Source organism: Oryctolagus cuniculus, chromosome 12 (assembly GCF_051225735.1).
Source record: "Oryctolagus cuniculus isolate XC-2025 breed Fujian yellow rabbit chromosome 12, ASM5122573v1, whole genome shotgun sequence".
Lineage (NCBI taxonomy): Eukaryota > Metazoa > Chordata > Mammalia > Lagomorpha > Leporidae > Oryctolagus > Oryctolagus cuniculus.
In genome coordinates this window covers 45699815-45714647 of record NC_142878.1, presented here as the reverse complement: position 1 = coordinate 45714647, position 14833 = coordinate 45699815, and the positions used below count along the sequence as shown (strand labels likewise).

At 36.6% G+C, this 14833-nt stretch overlaps 1 protein-coding gene across 2 annotated transcripts in view; it reads right to left on the bottom strand.

Moving 5' to 3' along the window:
- The window catches only part of PRKD1 (protein kinase D1), a 349145-nt gene that overhangs the window by 131964 nt on the left and 202348 nt on the right, over positions 1-14833 (bottom strand). For both annotated transcript variants that reach the window (XM_051822738.3, XM_051822739.3), the window contains exon 2: positions 11989-12127. In XM_051822738.3, the coding sequence (XP_051678698.1) occupies positions 11989-12127 (139 nt within the window). The remainder of the gene's footprint in view (positions 1-11988; positions 12128-14833) is intronic.

Sequence of the window (14833 nt, the reverse complement as noted above, 5' to 3'; positions counted from 1 at the left end):
CATTCAGAATGTTACCATGTAAATTACCCCAAAACCCAAATAGATGATTGTTCTCATAATAAGGATCAGGAAATTTACAAAAGAAATATTTAGCCTTCACAAGTAGGTTTTCCTTTGATTCAAAGCAGTTTATTTAGCATAAAAAGTATATATGACTTTTTAAGTGTCCTTATTTTTAATTTAACTTGAAAACCATATGCATTCATAATACCATATGATGTTTTGATACACATTTATATTGTATAAAATTCAAATCAGGACAGGTGGGTCAGTAGCAGGTGGGTCTGGTGCCTACAAGGGGTTTGGTGTTACAGGCTGCAGCTTTATCAGTTATAACATAATGCTGACCCTGTATTTCTGATTTTCTAAGGACACTCCATACTATTTTCCATAAAAGTTGTACTAATTCACATTACCAGCAACACTGTACAAATGTTCCCTTCCTCACTCGCACTGGCATCATTTGATATGTCTCTTTTTAAATGAATATTCAAGAATTTATATGCCTAACTACATGTTGTTTTTCTATCTTAGCACCCAGTGTCAATCACAGACATTTTATTATATTTTGTGAGCCACTATACCTTAGATACATACATTTAAAAATGTGGGCTGAAATAAAGAAGCAAAGCCATTCATAAGCTGACCAAATAATCTACACACTATACCGTACTGCTGCACTATTCTATTTCCTTCCCTTTCTCCTAGCTACATTCCCTGTTCCTTTTCTCTTTAAGGTGATTTTATAAGCTCTTCATGGATTATGTAGGTTGTTAGACACTTTACATTATTATCATGGTTACCTCTCAGTTTGGAGATGAGGACACTTTGGCCCCCAAACACTAAATAACTTTTCCAGTGCCATATAAGTTGTAAACAAGGCAGCTAGGAAGTGAACTCAGGCTGGTTTCTTCCAGACTGTGTTTCTCACTACAGTATCCTATGCAGCACACAGGAAACAGATAAAGGAATTAAGGTATCCTGGAGCAATTGAATATTGTGCCAAATACAAAGAATTCTTATAGGAAAAGAGGTGTACTATTAACTTGTACCATTATCAAAAGTGGCCCACAAATTCACATTTGAGAGTTTCAGGCCAAAGCAAGAACAAAAATTAGATGCCATAAGAGTAACATGACTCATTTTTAAGTAGAACTGTTTTGTATACTAAAACCTGAGGAAGTTATCCTATAAAGAGGTCAGAGGGTGATACAGTAGAAATCTCCCGTAACATTTTTGCCATAAATATGCTATTGAAATTTACTGATGTGTTATTTATAGCCTCCCTAGACACATCATATGAAAGATTGCTTCTGTAAAATCACTTCTGCAGGATGCATGTGTATGAAAACAGTGAGATCCCAGCTTATATTTTTTGGGTAAAATTTCATTTATCTAGCTGCTGTCAAATGAAATTCTTTTTCAGATAGTTAAAATGGCAGCTATTAGCCACATGTGTTTAATGAACAATTGAAATGTAGCTTAGTTGTTCTACTAAGGATTTAGGTTTATTCTTTCTTCCTTCCTTTCTTTCTTTTTTTTTACTTCTGATTACTTTAAAAGCAAATAGCCAAATGTAACTAGTGACTACAATACTGAACAAGGTAATCTAGTGGAATGCTGGGCCGTATATCTCTCACCTAATTCTCATCACTAGGATTTCACAGTTTTATAACAGATGAACACAATGAAAACTCAACTCACACATTTTTATTCTCTAATTTAAGCCCAGATGACAAGAATTTTTGTGTTCTCCAACTTATCACAAAACTTTAGTTTTCTTACCTGAAAAAGATCTTTCACCTTTCTATAAAATTGAGGCAAGCGTACCTATTTACAAGATACTAGTATTGCCTAAAACATTTTCACCTGACAATCAGATTCATAACAAATCTCTTTCAGTTATCTCCAATGTATCAAACTTTCATTTTTAATGAGGATTGTGATTTTTGTAAATAAATGCAAAATAATTAAAAGCCAAATACGGTAAATAATGTAGATCAATAAGGCCTTTTTTACAGCTGATTTGTAAACCAATTCATGTCAAAAGGAAAAAAAGAACAAAATAATGTTTTAAATTTTCTAGAAAGGTACTAAATGTGCAAAATTTTCTGACTTCCTGCTTTAGGCCCTAACACAGCAAGATTTATCATCCTGAGACTGTTAAGCCTCTACCCTAAGAAGCAAATTTAAGGAATTTGGTTCCACAGAGAAAAACTCCCCTGTGTATGGTTTCCAGTGCCCTTGTGTTCTGCCCCTGTTTATCTAGACGACAGTCATACTACTGTCCTCAATTAGCTCAGTAATAGATGAAAGAGAGGGGAAGAAGAAACTATGATTGCTGGCTGGGTCTCCACTTGCCAGATGGTGAAGAACTAGCCCTTGGGCGAATTCTGTGTGAACAGAGGGGTGGGATTTATCCTTCCCTGAAAACCACGGTATGCACACTGACAGAGATCTACGGAGATTTAGTCTCTAGTTCTGCAGCACATGACTCAGCTTTTCCTATAGGTCTTGCCAGCTGACCCTTAGGCAGAGACAGCTGTTGTGTTAAATGGATAAAGCACCAGAGCTCCAATGTAGGGGGCAGAAGGCAGGGGGGAGCAGCAGGAAAGACCAGTCAGAACTTCAGGATATCAGTCATCTTTCCTTCCAGACTCTGAAATGAAAAGCCAGACTCTGAAGCTAGCTTCAGGGCCACCACCTGGGGGTGCTAATGCAGATAGGAAATATAGAGGCCCTAGTGCAGATGATACAATAAATCAATTGATGAAGTGAAGTGAAGTTACTATTGGGGATGCACTGTCACAAATATATTTTAAAATGAAAGAAAGAATATTTAGGAAGCAAAGATCTATGGTTGGGAAAACTGATTCAAGGAAGAGTGCATTGGGCCCAGCAGCAAATGCAGGTATTTGGTGTAACTTGGTGCTAAGCAAACTGTAGAAATCATAGGAATTACAATGGAAAGCAATTCAATTGGTATTCTATGAATTAGTTCTCATTTTACATGATAAATTTTGTGAAAGAAACTGTGAGGTTTTAAAAGCAGGGCTATTTTTCTAGAAATAAATAATCTCTCAAATACAATCTATTTTGGAAAACAAGTAGGAGACAGTAAAAGTCCAGGAAGAAGAGAGGATTATTCAGATGATAATAATAATATGAATTCTACTAACAATTTAGGCCAAAGAGAGTCAACAGTAGGGACTGAAGTGTGCGTGTGTGTGTGTACAGAATACATATACCCTGTATGCTGTATCTAGGATAAATGAATATTACTGACACAATGCCATATAAATCAATAACTTATACTTTCCATAAAGGAAAAGAGGCCTTTGGAGGAATATTGTTACCACATATACTTTCGCTGGCTTATACTTGAGGCACTGAATCTTACTACAAGAATGAATAAGCAGTACAATCTCTTAAATATAGTGAACCTAAGACATTATTTCAATTTTTTAATTAATTAATTATTTATTTTATTTTAAAGGCAGAAAGAGAGACATCTTGAATCTACTGCTTCACTCCCCAAATGCCCAAAACAGCCAGGACTGGGCCCAAAACAAAGCCAGGATCCCAGAACTCAATCCAGGTCTCTTACCTGGGTGTAAGAAATCTAAGTACCAGAGTCATCATCTCCACCTCCCTCAGTGCGTTTTAGCAGGAAGCCAGGAAAGATGCTGAGGAGCCAGGACTCAAACCCGGCACTCCAAATGAGATGCAGGCATTTCAAATGCTGTCTTTACTACGTTTCCAAATGCCCATCCTTGCTATTTCAAATTTTATCGGAGATGTTAAATTAGAATAACACTCTAGATAAACAATGTCAGTGGTGAGGCCGGCGCTGTGGTGTAGCCAGTAAACTGCCGCCTGCAGGACCGGCATCCCATATGAACACCGGTTTGAGTCCCGGTTTGGGTCTCAGCTGTTCCACTTCCAACCCAGCTCTCTGTTATGGCCTGGAATAGCAGTAGAAGATGGCCCAAGTCTTTGGGCCCCTGCACTAGTGTGGGAGACCCAGAAGAAGCTCCTGGTTCCTGGCTTTGGATCAGCACAGCTCCAGCCATTGTGGCCAACTGGGGAGTGAACAGTGGATAGAAGACCTCTCTCTCTTTTTTCTGCCTCTCCTTCTCTGTGTAACTCTTTCAAGTAAAATAAAAATAAATAAACAATGTCAGTGTTATATAATATTTTAAATTATTACTGTACTGATAAGAGCCTGCAGTGTTTTTTTTTTAATTATACTTTATATAAGTAGATACATATATGTTGTAGGCTAGGTTGGCCTAAATTAATTTTCCAGACTCCTGCCTTTTACTTAGAGAAGAATTCTAAGTATAGGCACGAACATGGCATGAAATATGATAAACTTAATTTACAAATTGAAAAAGATCCACAGGTACACTAGGCCTTTACTTAAGGAGACTGGGCCAGGGAAGGGGAGTTAGCCTACCTTGCTCTGCTCGCCTGAGTCCACTAGGAGGAGACAACGCTTCTGTTCTACCTGGCTTTTCTATGAGCTTAGAAAAAGGAGTGTTTAGGTGGTACCACCCCTGTGTCCCTGGTAAGAGGAAGTACTTTCCAGGGAGAGGTCCCCTGATTGACAGGTAGGTAGATGAACATGGCAACAGAGGGCAAAGGAGGTACAGCTTCCTGCTCATTAACTTAAAAATTATCTAACTACTCTTTCCCACATCATAAATATTTTTATGAGGAAGAGGAAAATTTTGGTCTTTGATAAGTATCATGGCAATGGATCTTTAAGTTCATTGCTGTTTTGGTTGTTAGAAATATCATCAGGGCCAGCGCTGTGGCACAGTGGGTTAAAGCCCTGGCCTGAAGCGCCAGCAACCCATATGGGTGCCGGTTCTAGTCCTGGCTGCTCCTCTTCCGATCCAGCTCTCTGCTATGGCCTGGTAAAGCAGTAGAAGATGGCCCAAATCCTTGGGCCCCTGCACGCACGAGGGAGACCCAGAAGAAGCTCCTGGCTTCAGATCAGAGCAGCTCTGGCCATTGTAGCCATCTGGGGAAAGAACCAGTGGATGGAAGACCTCTCTCTCTGTCTCTACCTCTCTCTGTAACTCTTTCAAATAAATAAAATAAATCTTTAAAAAAATCATCAATGGTTCCATGAAAGATAAACTTACTGTAGTAGAAATGCTTTTTAATTATTATAATTTTTTATTATTATAATTTTAATTATACATATTTGTGGAACACAGTGATATAAATCAAGGCATATATTCAATTCAATGTATGACGATCTGACCATATAAAATCAGTTAGCATTTCCAACTCTTGTATATTTTAAAGGTTTTTGATTAATAATAATTGTACATATTTCTGGTGTGAAGTTTTATTTCAACAAATGTAATCAATCTGTAGTGATAAAATCAGGGTGATTAATGTTTTCCTCTCTTTGTCATTACATTATGATTGCAGCCTTTGAGCAGCTCTCTTCTGTTTACTCAATAAAGACACAATAGGTGACTGTGATCTATAGCTTCCCCCCACTGTGCTGTGTAACACTAGGAACTCACTCCTTCTGTCTATGAGCTGACACTCATTATATAATCCCCCTCAAATCCCCTTTCCCCTACCCATCCCAGCCTCTAGCAATCGTTACTTTACTAGCAGGAGTACTCTCAACAAGCCCTCGAGAACTTTTGTTTATTACTTTATGTTCAAAGGTCTAAACGACAGTAGAAATGGTACAGACAGTATCTAAACAAATGCTCAGATTCAAGCTCTGGTACTATTCCTGTGCTATGCAATATGTTGGCAAGCTAAAATTCATTTCCAATATCTGACTTCTATACTTCCCATTTCTTGAATGGGGTGGATACTTATATAAGTTACTCTAAAGCTTGTGATATAATGAAAGTAAAGATTCTTCCTAGCCCTCTACTTTCCTGTGGCTCAAATATTTCCCTTGTGAAAGAGAGAGGATATTGCCCTTAGACTGGTTGATCTGTGGAAAAACCCAGAGAGTATCTATAGGGTGATCACTGAACCAAGGCTCACCAGATGGTCAGAAAAAGAAATCCCACGATAAAGTGAACTTGGAAAGTGATCTTGGAGATCCACTTCATCAGAGTATATACCTAAGTGCTCAAGACTGTTCAACTAAAGAATTTCTTTCACAATGTTTAGCACAATATTCATCAAAGTTATTAGACCAGGGTTTCCCTTTGTAGCAGGTCTGCTACCTATGAACATCACTCAGAATGCCTGCTGAATTTGTGAGGAGAAGCAATCATCACACAGCTAAAACATATTGCACGGTAGCCATGAAGTACTTTACAAGAATTAACTTATTTAAAATTTTCTACGAACTTTACATGGAGATGCTAGTATTGTTCCTGTGTTACAGATGAAGAAGCAGAGGCACAGAATGACTAAATGTCTTGGCAAAGATCTAAGTAGTGAAGAACAGAGAAAGGATGTGAACCCAGATGATCTAGCCCTGGAAAATATATTCAGTCATCATGCTTACTACTGTACTTACAAACAAGAAAAAAAAAAAACCAGAATTCATGCATTATTAGTATTGTGTGGTACTGACACCTGGTTCACTGTTTAATTAAAAAGCAAACAAAAAAATGTGATGCCTAGAAGTTTCGCAACTTGTAAAACAAAATCACAAAGCAAATCAGTGTTACTACATGCCAAAGAAATCAGTTATTCCATCCCTGAGGGAAATCTCCAAACCATTTGGAAAACACATTGAACACTGAATACATGGAACAAAGGACAAGACTTGGAATGGGGAAAAGGAAATCTCATCATTCTCAGGTGGCTACAGCATACTTATATGCTTCACTTTCTCAAACTCCTTCGTCAACCACTCGTTATCAGGTCTCTTTAATTTTACTGCTAAAATATGCCATGACTTCTCTGCCTCAGTTTCCACTCTTCTGTTCCTGCCCTACAACAGGCTCTCATCCTCTCCAGGGCTCCAGCAGCAGTTTTCTAACAAGATTCTCATCTCCTGATGGTGAGGAACAAGTAACTACTCATGGAAACAGCTTTTTGCTGTTTACAACATGGAATCTATAGTAAAAATGTAACAGAAATGTAAGAAAAGTACAAAGTTTTATCAGAAATGAAATAAGAAAACATTCAACATTTAACTCTCAGATTATAAAATTGTGATTTTTATTTGAGGAATTATTATCGTTCCTGTCTATTCTCCTTTTTAATCACCTACAAAGTGCACACACACATACTTAATTATCAGTAACTGAGCCAAAAAAATAAAAAAAAAAATCACTGAGCCATGCAGATACAGTTCTGTTATTCATTTGCTGTGCTATGGCTGAATTATTAGATTTGACAGAAATCCATCATGAATAAGCCTTCAGATAAATTCCAAGAACTTTATTTTACAGCTCAGTACCAGACACTTGAACTTGACCTTGGCTTGGGAAAGAGATATTTCCATTGGCAGTGTTTTCCTCCTCATAACGTTAGTAAGTAATGTTAATCCCTTCCTTAACAGACAATGAAAGTTTACCAGCAGTGGAGATATGTATGATAGAAAACTTTCATTATTTTTTTCTCCATAAGCCAATCTTTTCACTCATGAGAAAACACTCTCTGGCTTACTGAGTCCAAATGTACTAGCCCCTAAAAACCATATTATTCAAAAAGAAAGACAGGAGGAAAAGAACCAAATTAGCCAGGACCAGCCTGATTAGTTTCTAACTTTCAAAGCAAGCAACAGATGATGAAAGAGCTCAACAGAAAAATGACATCTGAGTATTGAACTTGGCTCAAAATTATGACTTTGTCCAGATTTTATCTCATTTTTGCTACAGTCCTATGTCAGAAAACATTCCTGTTGCTGGGACATTAAAGTTAAAAAGAATGAGATTATATTTATGTTGAACTACAGAGGAAAATTTAATTTGTGACTAGCAAAAAGAAAAAGTTTAGATAAGTAAAATTTAACAGTAAAACTATAATCTTCAACAAGACAATTTTCAGTTTGTTTATGTCTTGGGACTAGTCAAAACTAGAGGGGATGTCCAATGTTTTATCCCTCCACCCTTGCTCTTGCCACTGCAGTTTCACTGCATCAGACTCTTAAGTATACTTTCAGGAAACAGTACAGTTGACCACTTCACAAAGTCCACACAAAAATGGAATTAAAAATAAGTTTGTCTTGCTGCAGGAAAATTTTAAATCCACGCATATGAAGTGTCTTCAAAATACTCCTGCAAACTTCATATTATGAAAAAATTATTATATATTTAAAACGTTTTTGCACCAAAGTGAACTCAGCTTTTAATTCTATTTTCCAGTCTCTGAAGTACCATGTATTTCTTAGGCCAATCACAGCACACCATCCTCTTCAAGGAGTGGGTTAGAAATGTGGATGTGATCTAAGCTCCCTTGCACCTGAAGCCAGATGTGTCCTAGTAACTATCATTTTCCTTGCCTCAAATTATGATGCAGTGCAATTCTGTCCACTTTGTAGAAACTAATTTCTTGTCTGAGTTGAGTGAACTGAATGCATATAAAAAGGCTTGAACTTCGGTTCACTTTAGAGGGTTTATCTACTACCAATATTTTTAAAGAATAGGCATTTGTTATAACACTTTGCACTTGTGGTAATTTCTAACCTAAGAACCAAAGAGTCAATCAATTAAATCATAAACATTTGTTGAGCATCTCATATCACCAACAACAAAGGGATAGGTTTGGGGACGAGGCAATATTGCAATGGTAAGGACAAGCACAAGTTAATCTACACTGAACAAAGTAGGCAGAGGACTGGGTGTCTATCAGTCACATGTGGCTCAAGAACAGAGATGGCAAAAATAAATGGCAAAGGAATTCAGATCAGTTAGATACAGCAGAGCTTGCCACAGTAAAAGAGGATATAAGTCTATGGAGATTGTATCAAAGGAGTGTAAGATGAGGACATAATGGGCCAAGTGCTACAGGAAAGAAAAAGCAAAAATATAGTTTAAAAAAGTGGTAGGGAGTTAGTGACTAAGGGAGAATGAAAATGACAGGAAGTGGTATGTGCATTTGGAAGCAAGAGCTGAGATGGAAAGGCTATAGTTAGAAAGGAGAAGAGCCACCAAGTGAAGATCTTGGAGCTGGGATGTTATCTTTTTGATACGGTCAAGTATGGGACTACGGATGACTGACAACAGAAAGAAATAACAAGAAATCTGAAGAATCACCAACACGCAAGTTAACAACACCAAGGTACCTAAAATAGAGAGTAAGATCAAGAATCTGACATTGGTTATTGCCATGGTTAAATGGAAATGAATCTTTAATTAAACAAATCACCCTGAAGCAACAGTATAAAGAAAGTGATGTAAAGAAGTGAAATAGATATCTTTGGACTGGAGGGAGAGTGTTACAGAAAATAATCAAAAGTGGCATTGGAGAATGAGAGGAGGGTCATTTAGTTCAACTCCACACATGCAGTGGAAGAAAATAAGAGGCAAAGACTCCTAGATTGGGAGGAACAGAGCATTACCTTCTGCAGAGGCAGGCTGCAAGTAGAGAAGACAAGGAAGAAGGAAGAAATAGCAGTTATTTGATAGCAACAGACTCATGGCCCAAAATGGGTATGAAAAGAGGGCAGCGGTGCAGGGGAAAAATAAGGCTGTGGTATGGAAGGTTGGGAGAATTTTTCAGAATGATTTTCAATATTTATTTAACAAGTCACAAGGCAAGCATCAGAGTGAAAGGGCAGCTAGGACACTGATGCAATGGTGTCTACTGGACAGGCAGAAGAGCTAAACACAACTCAATAGGTACACATGTGTTTGTAACTGAATACACACAACTGAATATGGGTTCAATGCCACTGAGGGAGTGGGGTTATGGAGCTCAAAAGTAGAACTAGGCTGACAAAGATGGTTTCTTCTAAAGATCAACAGGATAGCAGGTAAGAGTAAGGGAGGCCCTCTAGACAGAGCACGAGGGAAAGCACATGAAAAATTGGGCTTTTCGATCTCCGCGAGTGAGATCCCAGTGAAAAGAACAGGTCATCAAAGAAGGAGGTACCTTTCTCTGAAGGGAGGAGAGAACTTCCATTCTGACTACGACCTTGTCTAAATATGATCAGAGTTGGTGAACTCAGGGGGCTTCCATAGCCTTGGCAGCTCATGACAAGAGCCTAGGGTGATTACTGATGCCATAAACAAGAGTGTCAATTTGTTAAGTCAACAACAGGAGTCACTGTGCACTTACTCCTCATGTAGGATCTCTGTCCTTAGTGTGCTGTATATTGAGATTTAATGCTCTAACTAGTACTCAAACAGTATTGTTCACTTTGTGTTTCTATGTGGGTGCAAACTGTTGAAATCTTTACTTAATATATGCTAAACTGATCTTCTGTATATAAAGAGAATTGAAAATGAAAAAAAAGATTTATTTTTTATTTTATTTTTGAAAAAGTTACAGAGAGAGGTAGAGAGAGGGAGAGAGGACTCTTTATAACTCTGGCTTTGAAGTAAATAAATAAATCTTTTTAAAATAAGAAAAATAAATAAAAAATAAAAAAAAATTGGGCTTCTCTTTAAAGGGTTTGGCTGCAATTGTGATCAGGGAGACAGGACAGGAGGAATATCAAGGGTGGGTGAAAATGGAAATGGAACAATACAAGCACAAAGAGTTTCTTGGTATGTAAAGTTGGGAGAAGAAATACAGTTTTCGTGTAGCCAGAACAACTCTGGTGGAATACAACAGGACAATGCAGGAGAAGAGCAGGCCATTCTCATGGATGCTGGGCTTATACGCAAATAGACAGTCCTCTGCTATCAAATCATCAGGCTCAGGCTGCAATCTGTCTGTTACTAACAAAAAACACTCAATGAAACAAGTAAAATGGAAAGAAAAATAAATTAAATTTAGAGATGCAATTTTTAAAATCCTCATATATTTCAGGACATTGCCACAGGGGAAAAAGACATACAAAACACATTACATTATTTGCAAAACAGCTTGGCTGTGAGTTTAATATGAATTATGGTGAGACTAGGTCCAGCGTATGAGTTCCCTGAATAATTTATTTCAGGCAGCCCCTAGTGTTGAGAAATAGGAAACTGAGAAAACAACATGCCTGGTCATTGGTTTTGAGAGTCCAGGTTGCAGTAAGCAAATGTGGAAAGAATCAAAGAGAAAGAAAAGGGAGAATCCAGCCAAAGCAGGGGACTTTTTCCAAAATTTTTATTTAAAAAAAGCTTGAAAGACTTTTGCTGTTTTTCTCTGTTTATTTAGCAACTGTCAATCCTATAAACAATAGGAAACTGATTGCTTTTATCTAGCCCTGATGTTTCTTGGGACCCATCTACACAACAAAAATGTGGCAATTGTAGGACCTCACACAATTAGAATAAAGGCAGTCAATAAAGACAAAAAGTGAATTGGACTGAATGAATACAAAGTAAATAAAACAGAGACAAACTGAATTATAATCACTGTACTCAAACCACACATTGAACAAGTTGAAGAACTTGAGGAAATGAAGTCTGGAACCATTAAATCTAATGGATTTCCTGCAGTCAAAGAGGTAGCAAGCAATAAAGGCCAGATGGGGCAAAAGGAGCAATGCAATCTGAATTTGTCAATAATGGCTATTTGTAACACAAATAAACAATAAAAATCTGGACATCTGGAACTCTGACATGGCCTCAGCTTCACTGTTTATGAGTGCTTTTGTTTGTTTTCACCGCTGTCCAAATGACTCGGGGTGCTGAATGAAGATATGCATGTGTGTTTTGGGGGCTCTGAAGGAAGCATGCAGTTGAGAGATGTCACTGGAACAGGAATGGATGTGGAACAGCTTTTGCTTCTCTTCCAAAATAACTTTCCAAGTTTGAGGCAGAACCCCCAAGTTTCCTATCAGGGCCAGCTGAGTTTAACAACTGCTGTCTACAGTTTTGTGAAAATATACCCCAAAATCCTTCAAATGTGAATGATTTAGTTTATACATAAAAAAAAGTATAGTACCTGATAAGACCACTTCAATAAGATCGCCTTCTTGAATATCACCAGCCGTTTTCACCAACTGAAGGATGTTTTCAGAGGTAGGGTCATGGCGAAAAAGCAGGATCTTATCGTACATTCCATAGAAACCACATTCAGGGAACTGAAAATACAAATACCAACAACAGTTTAAAATTCAAAATTCTCCCGAAATAAAAATGAAAATAAAGATAAAAAATAAAATAAGTGAATGTCAAGGCACAACACAAGCTAATTTAAAATGTTCAAAATATCAAAGACATTAAAAAAATTTTTAATGAATCACAAAGTTTATACCAAGAAGACTCCAAACCAGGAGGGAAGAATAGGGGTATCATAAGGACAAGTGGTTTTCTATTTAAAAAGCAAGAAAAAAAGAGACTACAGGATGACACTCGAAGAAGCTGGTTAAGAAATAATATAATAGGTGGGAAGAAATACGTATTTCAAATTAACTATAACAAGCCAATAGTCGGTTTACTATAATTCTACTAGACATAACTGTGACAGTTTTTATGCAAAAAAAAAAAAAAAGAGAGGTCAGTTTGTTTGGGTATTTTCAAAAATAAGAGGTGCTGTAATAAATGTCTTCTCTACGGGCAGAAGTGCTGCTTGGATCCTCTGACACAAGACAGCCACAGAGGAGACAGACCTTCTCTCCCTTCCGCTCCCGCCTGTACTACATTCCAATCAGTCTTTGTACAGCCAGTCAATCCATCTTCTAAGCAATGGGAGAAAAAGGTCCATCTCCACTCATAGGGAGGATTCTCATGAAAACAAATGACCTAGGCTGATGTGGCATCTGAAATGTTTCTTTTCTTGTATATGACATTTCCACATAAAATTGGAGATTATCTTTTATACACTGATATTTGCAATGTAGCAGGAAAAGGTCCAATGTCAGGGAAAGAGAAAATTTTCTTTCTTAGCCCCAGAACTGGTAATGGATCTGACACTTACATCAACATGTATGGGTACAACATCCAGAAATTGATATCTTTTAAAGATAAATAATATTATTAATTCCCTTTTTTCTTATATTCATAAGGGTCTATGTTCATGTAAGCCATCCTATATGAATTCAAAATATATTCATAACACTCTCTTCTTAAGAGTTTGTGCTGACAAGTAGGCTCAAAACTACTTCTGCATGTCACTTAGCAGAGCTTAATTCCTTAAAATAAACAGAACAGCTGAAATGATGTCATTGCTTCCACTATACTAATTAAAAGGCAAAAAAATTAGTTCACTTGTCTTTGAAATGTCTCTAATAATATTAGTAGAACACAAGGAAAATAAAGAAGAAACTAAAATACCATTTTCCTCACCTTAAAAATAATGGAAGGTTCATGTATTATTTTAAAAATCAGCTTTATTTAAGTATAATTTACATGGAATGAAATGAATATGAGTGTATAATTCTATGAGTTTTGACAAACATCAATACCCATGCAACCAAAATCACAATCAAGCTGTGAAACGTTTTCATCAGCCCCAAAAGTTTTATTATATCAATACCACCCACAATCTTTACACTAGGCACAAACCTTCCTGCCACCACAGTTGGTCTGCTACAGAATTTCCTATAAATCTAATCATACACAACATTCTTTCTATGAACCCTTTTCTGGCTGGCTTCTTTTGTTCATTTTGATGGTCTTGAGATTCATTAATACACACTGCATTTTAGATCAATTTCTTTTTTATTATTAATACTTCTTTAAGTGGATTTAGCAGAACTATTTATCTGTTCATCTACAGACATCTTTTTTGTCTCTCATTTGTGGCTATTAGAAACAAAAATGTTAAGAACATTTATATACAAGTTTTTTAGTAGGCATATTTTTTTCATATCAATCAGACAATAACTGCATGTTAGATTTATGTGTTTGTCCACAAGCTATTAACACATGACATTTATTATTGTAGCTTTACAGTAATTTTGGAATTCAGGTACTTTAAGTTCCCCAATTTTTTTCCCTTTTAAGGTTGCTTTGGATATTACAGATCATCTGAACTTCGAAGTACATTTATAAAAACTTTAGTGAAATTAAAAAAAAAGTTTGGATACTTCAAGGACATTCTATTGTATCATAAATATATTTGAAAATTATATTTTAACAATATGGAGACTTTTGTCTTGTTAAAAACAAAATAAATCTTCCTGTTTATTGGTACATCTCTGTTAAATTGAGCTCTGGGTATTTAATATTTTTATACTATAATAAATAGGGTAAAACCAACATATGATAGAATTCACACATTTTAGTGTGTAATGATGTGAGTTTTGTAAAATATGTACCACAACCACATGCCACATAAAGCAGACACACCATAGACAAGACATAGGTCAGTTCTCTATCACTTCAAAAGACTTCATGACTATGGTAAGGATTGGATCTCTCTGCCTGACTCTGGCTCCTGACAACCTGTTTTCTGTCACTATAATTTGGTCTTACAAAGAATTTCAGACATGTGGAGTCATACATCCCATGAAACAGAAATTAATCCATGCTGTTGCACGTATCCTTCATTCTTCCTTTTACACTGCTGAGGAATATTGCATTGTACTGGATGCATGCACCAAAGCATGTGTGTCCATTCCTCACCTGAGAGACACTGGACTTAGTTCTACTTTTTGCCTAGTACAAATAAAAGCTGTTATAAGAGTTCATAGCACTTGGTAATGCCAATTACTTTGTTCAGGTTTTCTGAGTTCTACTTTTTAAATTTTTGAGATAATACTGTTAATGTACATTACAATCAAAAGCTTAATGCTCCAGTAAATAACAAGTTTAAGAAGTGAAAAGTAAAAAGACCATATTTCAGT